This window comes from Tachysurus vachellii, chromosome 8 (assembly GCF_030014155.1).
Source record: "Tachysurus vachellii isolate PV-2020 chromosome 8, HZAU_Pvac_v1, whole genome shotgun sequence".
Lineage (NCBI taxonomy): Eukaryota > Metazoa > Chordata > Actinopteri > Siluriformes > Bagridae > Tachysurus > Tachysurus vachellii.
In genome coordinates, this window is record NC_083467.1 from 5,112,480 (window position 1) to 5,129,380 (window position 16,901).

The window sequence follows — 16,901 nt, forward strand, 5'->3', positions numbered from 1 at the left end:
ATACTGCATAAATGATTAAATCTTTCCCTTGAAAAAAGACTGGTAGAAATTTAAACCAGTCTCCAACAGTACAAATATTCGCTAGATGGTTGGATTCAAATGGTTCTGCAGTAAACAAATAAAAAAAATTCGGCTTTCACTTTGTTGAGCAGGAAGGGCATAGGAGAGCAATTGGTTATATAGTGTTTATGCGGCTTTTTACACCTGGTCACTTCATGCGTTTTCTGTGATCAGATAGCTATCCGATCGTAAAAAGACCAGGTCTAAACGCCCTCCGAAATGTTTTCGAGACGGATATAAATCCGATCGTTCGAACCACATTTCAATTACCCCGGAAATGAGGTAAAATATATTTGCATTTTGGGCGGGAGTAGAAAGATCGGATTAATATCCGATTTGCCAAGACGCATTTATGTGGCCTAATGTAAATGGAACAGTTTTAACAAATCAGATAGCTATCGGATCAGAGAAAACACATGAAGTGACCAGGTGTAAAAAGGCCCTATATGACAAATACTGCTACTACAAAATACAATGACCCAGTTTAAAAGTCAAAAATTCTCCCCACACTCAGGTTATTTTTTTTTAAACATGCCCCAATCTCTTACAATTCACATATTGTGTATTAATTTAACCTTTGTCTAATTTGTTAGAGGGAACAGGGACTGCTCTTATATTTGAGCAATAACTCATACATAATACTACAATTTTTAAACGTGACACTCATATGCAAACCTGAGAATGGTTGGCAGGTCTGTCTGTCTCAGCTCAGGCGCCCTCTTACATTATATTGAAAAATCAAGTATACTTAAAATAAATACTTAAAATGTTCACAGTTGTATTTTTACTTTTTTTATCTTGCAGAATATATACAGTTAGGGGGAAAAAATATCTGATCCCCTGATTTTGTTTGTTTTCCCCCTGACAAAGAAATGATCACTATTTTAAAAGTAAGAGACAGAATAACAAAATAAATCCAGAAAACACATTTAAAAAATATATAAATTGATTACTGAGTGAAATAAGTATTTGGCCCCCTTGCAAAACATGACTTAGTACTTGGTCATGACTTAGTACTTAGTACAAGGCAAAACCCTTGTTCGCAATCACAGAGGTCAGAAATTTCTTGTATTTGGCCATCAGGTTTGCACACATATCAGATGGGATTTTGTAACACACCTCTTTGCAGATCCTCTCCAATTAATCAAGGTTTCGATGCTGACATTGGGCAACTCAAACCTTCAGCTCCCTCCACAGACTTAGCCCCATCCATCGTCCCTTTAAATGTGCCAAAGTTGTCCTGTCCCCTTAGCAGAAAAACATCCCCAAAGCATAATGTTTCCACCTCCATGTCTGACGGTTCCATCTTCTCCTCCAAGCACGGCGACTTGATTTGATGCCAAAGAGCTCTATTTTGGTCTCATCTGACCTCAACACTTTAACCAAGTTCTCCTCTGAATCATTTAGATGTTCATTGGCAAACTTCACAAGGGCATGTACATGTGCTTTCTTAAGCAGGGGGACATTGCAGGTGCTGCAGGGTTTCAGGTGTGTTACCAATTGTTTTCTTGGTGACTATGGTCCCAGCTGCCTTGAGATCATTGACAACATCCTTCTGTATAGTTCTGGGTTGATTCCTTACCATTCTCATGGACATTGAAACTCCACGAGGTGAGATCTTGCATGGAGCCCCAGACTGACAGATATTGTTTTTTCTTCCATTTGTGAATAATTGCACAATCTGTTGTCACCTTCTTACCAAGTTGATTGGGGATGGGCTTGTAGCCCATTCCAGCCTTGTGTAGGTCTACAATCATGTCCCTGATCTCCTTGGACAGCTCTTTGGTCTTTGCCATGGTGGAGAGTTTGGAATCTGATTGAATGATAGCTTCTTTGGATAGGTGTCATCATTATATATATATATATATATATATATTCATTCATTCATTCATCTTCTACCGCTTATCTGAACTACCTCAGGTCACGGGGAGCCTGTGCCTATCTCAGGCGTCATCGGGCATCAAGGCAGGATACACCCTGGACGGAGTGCCAACCCATCGCAGGGCACACACACACTCTCATTATATATATATATATATATAACCCCATCTCTACACTGGCTACCTGTTATGTTTAGAATTGATTACAAACTGCTGCTACTTACATACAAGGCTCTTAATGGTTTAGCTCCCACGTATCTAACTAGTCTCCTAACAGTCTCGTTACAATCCTTCACGCTCTCTGAGATCACAAAACTCAGGACTTCTGGTAGTTCCCAGAATATCTAAGACCACTAAAGGCGATAGAGTGTTTTCTTATTTAGCTCCCAAACTCTGGAATAGTCTTCCTGATAGTGTTCGGGGCTCAGACACACTTTCCCAGTTCAAAAGCAGATTAAAAACTCATCTCTTTAGTCAGGCGTACACATAATACATCCCATAATATTGTGCACTATTACATTAGACTTGCACATTTTTATGAACAGCAGATATGTTAATCCCTCTCCACTGCTTCTCTCTTTCTACCCATCCCGAGGCATCCAGACATTGTACCAGCTCTGATTGTCTTCCGTGCAATGAAGATCTCAGACCTCCACTGAGATGAGGCCGACTCTGTGAGAATCCTGAGACATCTACAGATCTACCAGCTCCAGTTGGACTCTGTGATACTAAGTGGAGATCTGAACTCCATGTGATCCTTACACCAATACAGCATCTATTTGACTGTATATTTGTAATCACACCCTCTAGTGTCACCCATATGAGGATGGGCTCCCCTTTGAGTCTGGTTCCTCTCAAGGTTTCTTCCTTACCAATTTAAGGGAGTTTCTCCTTGCCACTGCTGCCTGAGTTACCACAGACTTGCTCATTGGGGATAAATACATATACATACATACATACATTCATACAAACTGTGAACTATATATATCTTGAATTTTTATTATATTAATTCTTTATACTTCTCCTTATGTTTACCTTCTGCTCTATGTTTATGTTCTGTAAAGCTGCTTTGAGACAATGTCCATTGTAAAAAGCGCTATACAAATAAACTTGAATTGAATTGAATATATAAATATATAAAGTAACAAGCTTAGATTAGGAGCACTAGGAATGCCACTAATCTCAGTACCTATATAAAATACACCTGGGAGCCAGAAATGTTGCCAATTGATAGGGATCTAATACTTATTAAAATGCGACTCAATTTATAACTTTTTTGAAATGCGTTTTTCTGACAGTCTCTCACTGCTAAAATAAACCTACCTTTAAAATTATAGACTGATCCTTTCTTTATCAGTGGGAAAACATATGAAATCAGCAAGGGACCAAATAATTTTTTTCCTCAATTTACCAGTTTTCATTTACACACGGTTGATGCCTGATGCACTCCAAGATAATAAATTAACAGTTTTGTATACATGATACACTGTTGGTTTCTTCTTTTCAGATTAAGAATTTGTGAATAAATGAAGTAATACTCAGTAGAGCAGAGTATTTTACTTTTACTATTTTACTTCAAGTAATGGTCAATTTATTCAGTATTGTGTGTCTTCTAAAGGGACATAATCATTCATAACGAAATATGCAGGCTGCTGCAAATACAGATCTGTCGTAATAAGATTGTGTGCCACATGACTTATATTTGACACAAATAATCTTTTTATGCAACACTGTAAAGACTGAAGTAAGAACCTGGAAAATCAGTGCAAAAATATTAGTGCCTTTGATAAAATTTACCCAACAAGGGTAGAATTATTATTGGGTTTTTTTTAACTTTACAAAAGGCATAGAGATCCTCTATTTTTGACTTCTCTATACAGTCAAAGATAAGACCAGCCTGCAGACAAATCGAGCTTAAACTCTGCAATAATGAAAGAAACTTTTTGGTTGGTATGTGTCAAGTACGTAGGTGTGAGTACTTTAACATGGAAGCTGATTAGGAGTGGACTTCAGTTTGTGCAACATGTGAAAGGAGTAAAAATTGTCATCACATGCAGGGAATGACCAGGGGTCTCATTTATAAAACTGTGCATAGGATCCCTACTAAAAGTTTACGTACGCCCAAAAGCCAAAAATGGCGTACGCCAGGGGCGTCACTAGGCCCTTTTTAGGGGGGCTTTAGCCCCCCTAAACTTCTGCCCAGCCCCCCTAAAAATTATTTAATTATTTTTTGATCGCTTCAGTCCCCTTTAAAAACGCATTTGAAGCGGCGACAAGCTGCAGGGACGCCGAGCAGAGCGAACATCAGAGAGTACAAGGTGTGTGTGCTTTTATTGATGGATTGCTATGATATGACATCTGCATCGGTGCAGTTCTTGTAATTGCAGTTTACTGGACCAATACACAGTTCGGTTTCTCATCCAATGCGTCTTCGCTGCGTTCAACTTCAGCCCTTATCACAGTGTGATAGTTGTTTTTCTTCCAACAAAAATGAAGCGATTAACACCCATGAAAACATACTTTAGAAAACGACCATGATTTATTTTAATAGACCTTTTAAAATGTAAAACATATTATTGTGTATTTCCGCATTACAAATATGCAGCCATGCACAGAAATGATTAAAGACACATCATTATATTGTCTGAAAGCACTAAATGGCACAACTCACGACTCAAAATTTTCTAGTGACTGGTCACATCTAAATTTTTCATTTTTTTTTACAGTGAAATACAGGGAATACAATGGAATATTGGATTGCAATAAGGTTAGTAGTATACAACCCTACCCTGGGGGCTGAGCCCCCCTAAAATGAAAATTCTAGAATCGCCCCTGGCGTACGCCAAAAAAAATTCCGATTTAGAAAACCGTGCGTATGCACTCCTGTAAGCAATGTTCCCTTTATAAATCACAGATCCCCCACAGATGTGCGTACGCGAACCAGCCTCAAATCCAGCCCTGTACACGCCCATTTTTAACCATAAATAGTCAATGCAAATCACTGCGCAGGCACGAGAGTGAAACTCGTTATAATGAGTTTCCTCTGCGCTCTGCGGGTTTAAAAATGGGTTGAGGAGCCAGCGTCTCAGGGGGCTTTTATATTATTTTTATTTTAGATTAAAAGCAACATTGTTATAATTATATTAAAAACAAAATTGTTACAGTTTCTACTTTTTAATATTGTTAAACTCACCAAGAAGCCAGCCATCATGTACTGCCCTTGCATTTAGTCTGTTCCCTACACTGTTATGTGTCAAGATAAAGGAATCATGTGTTGAACCAGGCCAGCGTGCCACAATGTTTGTGAGGGTCATGTTGGAGTCACATATGATTTGCACATTAATAGAATGCACATGCTTTCTATTAACATAAGCAAATTCATTTTCAGATGATGCCCTTATAGCAACATGAGCGCAGTCAATTGCGCCGATTACATTTGGGAAACCAGACATTGCTGCAAATTGCATTTTAATTTCAGCCTGTTCTCACACAGTGTAGGGGAACCTGAAGTATTGACTACCCATATTAAGTACCATTCAAAATGACAGATATTATGGCACTCAGGGACGGCTGTGATATACCAGACCTATAGGGTGAGATGATAGATTCCAATAGAATTATTCATATACAAAAAGGTCTTAGACACAAAGTTGAGGATTACTTATAGTTTTTATTATATAAATAATTTACCTGTCTGCCAATTCCCGCTGGAAACAGCCGGTTGCCAAGAACCCCAGAGTGGTGAGGACTTGTATTTGGATTGGGATGGCATGGTTCCGGCATGTTGCCCAATCTAATACTGGACCCAATTCAGCACATAGATCTAAGAGCACAGCTCTAGGGAATCTAAATCGGCTTATTAGCCAGTCATCATAATGGGCCAGGAAATCATCATGGTCCCTGAAAACTCGTTCTCTCCTTATTCTGCCATTGGCGTAATCCTCCAATAGTGCCAGCAGTGCCATCATGAAGCATTACATACCCGGGTCACCGGAAGATTTATATGTTTCTAGCAATCAGACTGATCGTTAACACCTTGACAAAATCACAGAATTAATTTGTGGGCGAAAATTTAAGACAAAAATAGTGAACACATTCTTCTTCATGACGGTTTTTTAATGAACACTGTAATAGTTAGGACCGATGATGAGTAGCGATTGTGAGTAACGACTGTATTTGCAGACTTTGACATTTTATGATAGCTATATGTACATTAAGGAAAATATTTAGTTTTTACACTGTGCTCTGCAGTTCTCTAATAAAAGGGTATTTCATGCTATTCTGTATCACATGTAGTTGCGCCATCTCCTCCTGCGCTCCCGTTGTGGACAATGTGACTGTAAGGCAGCGCTGATTATTCATTCATGAGCCTGTGCCTATCCTCAGGCGTCATTGGGCATCAAGGCAGGATACACCCTGGACGGAGTAGCGCTGATTATTATTATTATTATTTTATTTTTAATCACATTTTCCCGCCAAGTTTGTTTTTTATAGATCACAACCTTTGCACGAAAACTGGCATACACACATTTCCAGCCCCGTTCTGTGCGTACGCACGCTTTATAAATGAGACCCCAGTACTTTCCAGATATTACTGCACCTTCTTTAATGTTGCCTTAGGTCTCTTGGCAGTCTCCCTGGTAAATTTTCTTCTTGTCCCTTCATTAATTTGGAGTGTTGTTCTGGTCTTTCAGGGTGGTATCCTATTTTCTCCACTTGTTGATGATGGCCTTCACAGCCTTCCATGGTACATCTAATATTTTGGAAAAGATTTTGTGCCCCTCTTCTGATATCTTTCAACACCGAGATCCCATTCATGCTTCCTAAGCTCTTGGCAGTTCATGGTTTCAGCGGTCAGATGAAACCAAGCAGATGTCAAGAAAATCCTACGAAAGCAGCTGACTGTTTTTATGCTTATCAAAATCACTTCATTGATAATGTCCAGGATGATAAATTTTGAACAAGATTAATTCTGAGCACAGTCACTTGCCCCATTATAAAATGGTGTGCACACATTTACAGTAAATATGGAAAGTTCATGCACCCTTTTAAAAATGTCAGTTTTTGTGTTGTGTAAAAAAGATTTCACCAATATTAAACAATGTAAGAACATTTTCATCTTTTCATCATTTTTTATTTTCATCAACAGAGCTGGCTGGCTGGCGCAGTCACAACAACTTGGAGTTTAATATGCTCAAAACAGTGGAGATGATCCAAGTCATCCACTTTTTGAACTTTTACTATCTAGCCAGCGATACAGAGCCCCAAATACCAGCACAGCCAGACAGAAGAACAGTTTCTTTCCCAGGCAATCTACCTTATTAACAGTTAAATGCTAACATCATTATGCAATAACAATGTACAACATTGAACAAGCTTACATTTATTTACCACCATCTCCATCCTACATCTCATTCTATTCTACCATCTATAGCACAACTGTACATACAAATTATTTAGTTTTTTAATTTTTTACATATGTGTATTTTTTTGTATTCTCCTCTTGTTGTCTCTGTGTACTGGAAGCGTATGATTCTAAAACAAATTCCTTGTATGCGCAATCAGACTTGGCAATAAAGCTTTGTGATTCTGATCTTCACATTTAGTGATAATAGTAAAACTAGTTGATTTGGTTAGTAAAACTAGTTGATTTGAAATCTGTGCATCTATGGCAGATGCAGCACTCATACTGACACCCTGATGACCCAAAGCAAACCTCCTCATCAACAAAAGAATGGCTTCACTAAAACAAGATCAAGGTTTTGGAAATGGTTCTTATCTAATTGCAATCGAAAATTTATAGGAGGGCCCAGTTGTAAGATAATCCCAACTGATCTCACAGAGAACTCTTTTGAAAGGAATAATGGTAATGATATATTCTGAATATATCTTGGCACACTCTGCCCAGGGCTGACTGTGGGATAACATTTGTTTATGACCAATATCCTTTGCTTTGTCTTAGACATTCTTTCTGTTTTGTTCTGCACAAAGCATAGACACTTTGTACTATAACTTATCAAATCATCAGTAGCAGTGTAAATCACCACATCTTTTTCTGCTGAGACCTTTTGTTTACCAATATATAACACTGAATATTACCTATAATCTTTCTTTTGTATAAATACTCCCTGGTAATCTCAGTAAATTTCAAAGACTTTGCTATTCAAAAGTGGTTTCAGTGGCTAAATTCAGCTCAGAGGTAGCGGCAGCAGCACAGCTCAGGCTTCTTCTCCAAGCAACTGGGAAATTATAATCGTAAAATATTGCTAAGCCAAGAATGTCCTAAAGGTGCTTCAACTAGGTGGTATTTTTAGGGTGTGCACATTTGTGCCATCAGGCTATTATACATTTTTCACATTACAAAAACCTGTCAATTTAACAAACATTTTATATCCACTGTATATGATTAGTTTATCTGATTATAATGGCTATTGTATGCATTTCATACTTCAGTTGCTTTATCACATTTATTGAAATAACACTTTTAACTGCACTGGACAAAACAACAGAATACCAAAAGCATACATTTTGTTTGCACGAAGGTGGATGTGTCAATATCAGTGAGGTCTCTATTTGTAACATCTGGCTAACACTGCAACACAGAATTGAATGATTAATGCTCAAACTACAACTTACCAAAGAAAGGATTTGGACCCACAGCTTTCCGGAGGCATTCTACCATCGGATGGCCAAACGTGATGTTCGGAACAAAATGCCTTCAGATAGGTTGGAGAATTGCTTGTTAGATTATTTACTTCTTTGCTGAAGTCCTAATTTATTTTGAGCCCAAATAAATCTCAGAAAAAGAGATCTAAGGGTATTTGGTAAGTTTACTGTATATCATTTTCATAATTGATATACTATGCAGTAGTATATTACAATATACCACCATAACATACTGTACAATATATTATTTACAATGCATATATAGATAAGATTTACAACAAAACAGGCATTAAAATGGCTTAAATCATGCAGTAGATACAGTATCTTCAGAAAGAAATTATTTTATTTTCAAGATGTACTAAATTATGAAATATTTTATCATTATCAATATAATGATAATTTATCAATTGTTTTTTGGGTTAAATAGCACATTCTTAAATGGCAATAAATAAAATTAAATAATGGACTAATAAAAAACACACAACAATGTTTAAATGATATACCAAAGGATTTTATGTAGATTAAAAGGTTTTTTCACCTGATAATATATCTCAAGGAGAAGAGGAATAAGTGAATCACAGAGCCTATCTAGTATGTAGATAAGAGATTTTTGCAGAAACTTAATAATCTGTGTTTATTGTATTTTGTATTTTAAATTTACATATATTTTGGTGTTGATTTAACTCATAGTTTTTATTATTTTAAGATACTGGGATCATCTCGAACCTTTTTGTAATGTAATTTTACTTCATTTGTCCTTAACTGAGTTTTACAAAAGATGAATTTTTAATATATTGGTCAATAACCCTGTTATTGGTGTCTTTACCAATGTACCTTTGTAAGAAATGAATTACAGAATGTCACTGTTCACACACACACACACACACACACACACACACACACCCCGAGCTGAACCACACCGAGCTTATAACTTGCTTGCGTTATGTATGAACTGAGCTGAACCACACCGAGCTGAACCACACCAAGCTTTTAACTTGCTCACTTTATGTATGAACTGAGCTGAACTACACCGAGCTGAACTGAACCACACCGAGCTGAACTGAACCACACCGAGCTGAGCTGAACTACACCACACCACACCCCACCCAGCTGAACTACACCACACCACACCCCACCCAGCTGAACTACACCACACCACACCCCACCGAGCTGAACTACACCACACCACACCGAGCTGAACTACACCACACCACACCGAGCTGAACTACACCACACCACACCGAGCTGAACTACACCACACCACACCGAGCTGAACTACACCACACCACACCGAGCTGAACTACACCACACCACACCGAGCTGAACTACACCACACCACACCGAGCTGAACTACACCACACCACACCGAGCTGAACTACACCACACCACACCGAGCTGAACTACACCACACCACACCGAGCTGAACTACACCACACCACACCGAGCTGAACTACACCACACCGAGCTGAACTACACCACACCACACCGAGCTGAACTACACCACACCACACCGAGCTGAACTACACCACACCACACCACACCGAGCTGAACTACACCACACCACACCACACCGAGCTGAACTACACCACACCACACCGAGCTGAACTACACCACACCACACCACACCGAGCTGAACTACACCACACCACACCACACCGAGCTGAACTACACCACACCACACCACACCGAGCTGAACTACACCACACCACACCACACCGAGCTGAACTACACCACACCGAGCTGAACTACACCACACCACACCACACCGAGCTGAACTACACTACACCGAGCTGAACTACACCACACCACACCGAGCTGAACTACACCACACCACACCGAGCTGAACTACACCACACCACACCGAGCTGAACTACACCACACCACACCGAGCTGAACTACACCACACCACACCGAGCTGAACTACACCACACCACACCACACCGAGCTGAACTACACCACACCACACCGAGCTGAACTACACTACACTGAGCTGAACTACACTACACTACACCGAGCTGAACTACACCACACTACACCACACCGAGCTGAACTACACCACACCACACCACACCGAGCTGAACTACACCACACCACACCGAGCTGAACTACACCACACCACACCGAGCTGAACTACACCACACCACACCGAGCTGAACTACACCACACCACACCGAGCTGAACTACACCACACCACACCACACCGAGCTGAACTACACCACACCACACCACACCGAGCTGAACTACACCACACCACACCACACCGAGCTGAACTACACCACACCACACCACACCGAGCTGAACTACACCACACCACACCCAGCTGAACTACACCACACCACACCGAGCTGAACTACACCACACCGAGCTGAACTACACCACACCGAGCTGAACTACACCACACCACACCGAGCTGAACTACACCACACCACACCGAGCTGAACTACACCACACCACACCGAGCTGAACTACACCACACGTCACCCCACGCAGCTGAACTACACCACACCACACCGAGCTGAACTACACCACACCACACCGAGCTGAACTACACCACACCACACCGAGCTGAACTACACAACACCACACCACACCGAGCTGAACTACACCACACCACACCGAGCTGAACTACACCACACCACACCGAGCTGAACTACACCACACCACACCACACCGAGCTGAACTACACCACACCGAGCTGAACTACACCACACCACACCACACCGAGCTGAACTACACCACACCGAGCTGAACTACACCACACCCACCGAGCTGAACTACACCACACCACACCGAGCTGAACTACACCACACGACACCACACCCAGCTGAACTACACCACACCACACCGAGCTGAACTACACCACACCGAGCTGAACTACACCACACCACACCGAGCTGAACTACACCACACCACACCGAGCTGAACTACACCACACCACACCGAGCTGAACTACACCACACCGAGCTGAACTACACCACACCACACCACACCGAGCTGAACTACACCACACCACACCACACCGAGCTGAACTACACCACACCACACCACACCGAGCTGAACTACACCACACCACACCACACCGAGCTGAACTACACCACACCACACCGAGCTGAACTACACCACACCACACCGAGCTGAACTACACTACACTGAGCTGAACTAAACTACACTACACCACACCGAGCTGAACTACACCACACCACACCGAGCTGAACTACACCACACCACACCACACCGAGCTGAACTACACCACACCACACCACACCGAGCTGAACTACACCACACCACACCGAGCTGAACTACACCACACTACACCACACCGAGCTGAACTACACCACACCACACCGAGCTGAACTACACCACACTACACCACACCGAGCTGAACTACACCACACCACACCACACCGAGCTGAACTACACTACACCGAGCTGAGCTGAAATACACCACACCACACCGAGCTGAACTACACCACACCACACCGAGCTGAACTACACCACACCACACCGAGCTGAACTACACCACACCACACCGAGCTGAACTACACCACACCACACCGAGCTGAACTACACCACACCACACCGAGCTGAACTACACCACACCACACCGAGCTGAACTACACCACACCACACCGAGCTGAACTACACCACACCACACCGAGCTGAGCTACACCACACCACACCGAGCTGAGCTACACCACACCACACCGAGCTGAACTACACCACACCACACCGAGCTGAACTACACCACACCACACCGAGCTGAACTACACTACACTGAGCTGAACTAAACTACACTACACCGAGCTGAACTACACTACACTACACCGAGCTGAACTACACTACACCGAGCTGAACTACACTACACTACACCGAGCTGAACTACACTACACCGAGCTGAGCTGAAATACACTACACCACACCGAGCTGAACTACACCACACCACACCGAGCTGAACTACACCACACCACACCGAGCTGAACTACACCACACCACACCGAGCTGAACTACACCACACCACACCGAGCTGAACTACACCACACCACACCGAGCTGAACTACACCACACCACACCGAGCTGAACTACACCACACCGAGCTGAACTACACCACACCACACCGAGCTGAACTACACTACACTGAGCTGAACTAAACTACACTACACTGAGCTGAACTAAACTACACTACACTACACTGAGCTGAACTAAACTACACTGAGCTGAACTAAACTACACCGAGCTGAGCTGAACCAAGCTGACCTACACCAAGCTGAACTACACCAAGCTGAACTACACCAAGCTGAACTACACCAAGCTGAACTACACCAAGCTGAACTGAACTACACTGAGCTGAACCACACCACGGGGTTAAAAAGCACTGTTATGAAAGATGACAAACTATTACAGCTCACCCGTCCATGACGTCCAGGTGTAAATAGTCAGCGCCGCACTCCATCATCCGTTCACATTCTCTCCCCAGCTGGGAAAGATCGCTACTCAAAATCGAGGGCCCAATTTTAGCTGTGTATGCCATCTCTCACACACCGCGCTGCTAGGTCTGCGATTTGCGCATGCGCGCTGTGAACAGCAGCGGTAACTTGCACTCAATGCTATGATGCGTTTCCGTTTGGAAATAGCGCTGTTCTGTCGGTCAGATAATAATACGTTAAAAGTCTTTATACTTTTTTCTTTCCTTCTAAGAATAATAACTCAAATATGCAGACAATGCCCAAAAGGCGACAGTGAGTATAACTATAAAGTTGAGCCTTCATATACAACCAAACGAATATTACAACTATCTGTTTAAAATCGATTCAAATAGACAATTCGAATTTAATTATAAATAAATTATACAAATAGGTGTCTGTAATATGAGTTGTGACTAGTAAAATTAGACTTCTTACTACTAATTATTCAGGTAAAAATGCAAAAATATATCGTATGCAAATTCTGAGTAGTAATAAATTATAGTTTTACTAGAATATAGTGCATTAGAGCCCTCTATAATGTTTGGGAAAAGCCATATTTTAAAAAATGGGACAAATCTATATTCAAAACTGTACATTTTAGTTTTACCACCAATCTTTAATGCATATCTACATTTTTGACATTTGGACAAAACTCCAACCTCACTCAAGAAAAGTGGATCATTTTGGTTGATATCAGTAATCAGTGAGGCTCACTGCAGTCCACACTCCCTGTAATGTCCAGAACACAAAGGACTGTTGTTAAGTCTACGTCAGCTGTCATTTTTCTCACTTTATACTTTAATTTATTTTCTGTTCTGTCCCAAAACATCTTTTTTGACAAAATTGGTTAAATTTCTTTTTATAATACCGATTTATTATCACTGTATACTATTTATTATACTGTATCACTATTATATTCTGTAACCAGCCACAATGCACAATCAGGGCTCTCTCTCTCTTTTTTTTTCTGATATTGCATAACGAAATCAAACACATAATACACATTTTTTCAATGCCACATGAACAAAAGGTATCAGTCACATAGGTTACCAGAGAAGAAATGAAAATAAATAAATAAATAAATAAATAAATTACAAAAAATTTAATTCTTTTAAAATATTACGTTTTCTGATCTTTTTTGTTTTTTTACTTTTTCTAAAAGAGTACTGTATAACTTGAAATCATTCATAAAATGGGACAGATCTGGTTTATAAAGGGCCCACTTTGTTTTGTGTATATGGTACTTTCCTAATACAATAAATAGCTGTATAATACATTGTTCATTCCTTTCCAAATTATTTCAAAATAAAAAAACACATCAAATACACCAATTTCTACCACACAACCCAATTTTCTACTAATATAATTTTCCACATCTTTCCAAAAAAGTCTTGAGTAGATACAATGATAAACAAATGCAAAATTGTTTCCTTTTCCTGACCACAAAATTCGCAAGCATAAGAAATATTAAGCTGTTTAACAGGATAAATTCTATGTAGAATTTTGTAAGACACCTCCTTAATTTTATTTTCCAGGTTTTATCCCAGTATATATTACCAAATAAGGAAGACCAAAAAAAACTTGCTGCAGGAAAAGAAACAAAACAAAGGGTATGTTACATAAAGCTGATGAGCCTCTTCTTAATATTATTAAGTATAATATATAATATTATTATTATGTTATCTTTAGATTATGTCCCTAAATCTTTCAAGTTGGCAGTTATTAAGCCACTCATTAAGAAACCTAATCTAGATCCTAATGAACTATCAAATTACAGACCTATTTCACATCTTTATTTTTATGTCTAAAATACTAGAAAAGGTTGTGTCTGTTCAAATGAGCTCCTTCTTACAGGAGAACAATATCTTTGAAGATTTTGGACCTCCACTGAGATGAGGCCGACTCTGAGGACTCTGAGAATCCTGAGGCATCTAGAGATCTACCAGCTCCAGTCAGACTCTGCGATAATAAAAAGGAGATGTGCTCTCCATGTGGAACTCCATGTGGTCTTTTGCATCTATATAACATCTGTTTGACTGTATTTTTATAATCACACCCTCCAGTGTCACCCATATGAGGATGGGTTCCCCTTGAATCTGGTTCCTTTCAAGGTTTCTTCCTTTACCATCTCATGCCCCTTTTCCAGTTTGAGTGCTGGTTCGGTTCAGAGCCAGAGCCTAATTTAGAACCAGTTCTTTCTTTTTCGACATCCAAAGCACTGGCTCTTAATCAGCACATTGTTAGCGCATTTGATAATGTACCTTAAGTATACTAATGTTTAATACACTTTTACTTTACCGCGATATGATACATTATCAGCACACATGATAGTAAGTAGCTACATGCTAAGGCTAACTTTTTTCTGTGTTAATGATAAAATAACGTTATGTACTTTCTCGGTTACAACCTCCGTTTACAGATTACATGGAGCTGCACGTACACGTTGGATTCGCCACGTTTGGGTGTTAATGTAGGTTCACAAAGCAGTGAGCATTAACAGTAAAGCAACATCCGCCATTGTTGATGTGTTTGTGTTTGCCGCTGCTGCGCTAACGTTGCTGGCACATGTGACACGTATACAGTGACGTCAGACTTGGCTCTGTGATGGCTCTCTAGCCGGTGGAAAGACAAACCGGTTCATAGAAGGTTCGCCAGTGGAACCAACTTTGAACCAGCACCAGCGCTAGCTCTGAACCAGCACCTGGTTCTTTTTGGTGGAAAAGGGGCATTAAGGGAGTTTTTCCTTACCACTGCTGCCTGAGTCATCTCAGACTTGCTCATTGGGGATATATACATAAACATTGTGAACTAAATCTATCTAATATTAATCTTGAATTTTGCATTCTATTATTCTTTATATTAATCTTTTGTTCTATGTTTATGTTCTGTAAAGCTGCTTTGAGACAATGTCAATTGTAAAAAGCGCTATACAAATAAAATTGAATTGAATTGAATTGAATTCATATTAAAGGCCAATATGTTGATAAAATATGATTTAAACTCGAAAATCTGATGTTTGTGTGTGGTATGATCATTCATTCATTCATCTTCTACCGCTTATCCGAACTACCTCGGGTCACGGGGAGCCTGTGCCTATCTCAGGCGTCATTGGGCATCAAGGCAGGATACACCCTGGACGGAGTGCCAACCCATCGCAGGGCACACACACACTCATTCACTCACGCAATCACACACTAGGGACAATTTTTCCAGAGATGCCAATCAACCTACCATGCATGTCTTTGGACCGGGGGAGGAAACCGGAGTACCCGAAGGAAACCCCCGAGGCACGGGGAGAACATGCAAACAGCGCACACACACACAAGGTGGAGGCGGGAATCGAACCCCCATTTTCATGCAATCTTAGGTATCAGCATGTGAATCCCTGCATGCATGTACAAAAGTGCTTCTCAGGAGCTGAAAACGCGTTTCCCGCAGTCTCAGCGCTCTAGCGCCTTCCTTTCGTGGTTTTTCGTGCATCCTTATATATGCACACATCTGACAAGCTTAAAAAGGGCTGTTTAACCTTGTTTCCATGAAACATGATAGGACACAATGTGTTTATGTCAGAAAACTCGGGAAAAAGCTTTTTTACATTATTTTATGCTAAATAATATAAAATATAATAGTTCATATTAAAGGCCAAATTGTTAATAAAAAAATTATTTCAACTTGATAATCTGATGATTTGTGTGTGGTATGATCATTTTCATGCAATCTTAGGTATCAGCATGTGTTTTGAGTGAATCCCTGCATGCATGTACAAAAGTGCTTCTCAGGAGCTGAAAACGCGTTTCCCGCAGTCTCAGTGCTCTAGCGCCTTCCTTTCGTG

The 16,901-nt window shown here is 40.6% G+C and overlaps 1 protein-coding gene and 1 long non-coding RNA gene across 3 annotated transcripts in view; one reads left to right on the forward strand and one right to left on the reverse strand.

Annotated features, from left to right (window-relative positions):
- Window positions 1-13,180, reverse strand: part of rpe (ribulose-5-phosphate-3-epimerase) — a 28,261-nt gene extending 15,081 nt beyond the window's left edge. Inside the window, exons 1-2 of one of the 2 annotated variants that reach the window (XM_060875888.1) lie at window positions 13,013-13,180; window positions 8,577-8,656 (exon numbers count right to left, since the gene is read on the reverse strand). In XM_060875888.1, the coding sequence (XP_060731871.1) occupies window positions 8,577-8,656; window positions 13,013-13,134 (202 nt within the window). In that variant the 5' untranslated portion in view covers window positions 13,135-13,180. The remainder of the gene's footprint in view (window positions 1-8,576; window positions 8,657-13,012) is intronic. The other variant, XM_060875889.1, reaches the window with a different exon arrangement.
- A 74-nt stretch (window positions 13,181-13,254) lies between these two features.
- LOC132849761 (uncharacterized) lies at window positions 13,255-15,404 on the forward strand. Its single transcript, XR_009648929.1, has 3 exons — window positions 13,255-13,342; window positions 14,605-14,679; window positions 14,924-15,404. It is a non-coding gene; the product is annotated as an uncharacterized LOC132849761 (long non-coding RNA).
- Window positions 15,405-16,901: the final 1,497 nt, after the last annotated feature.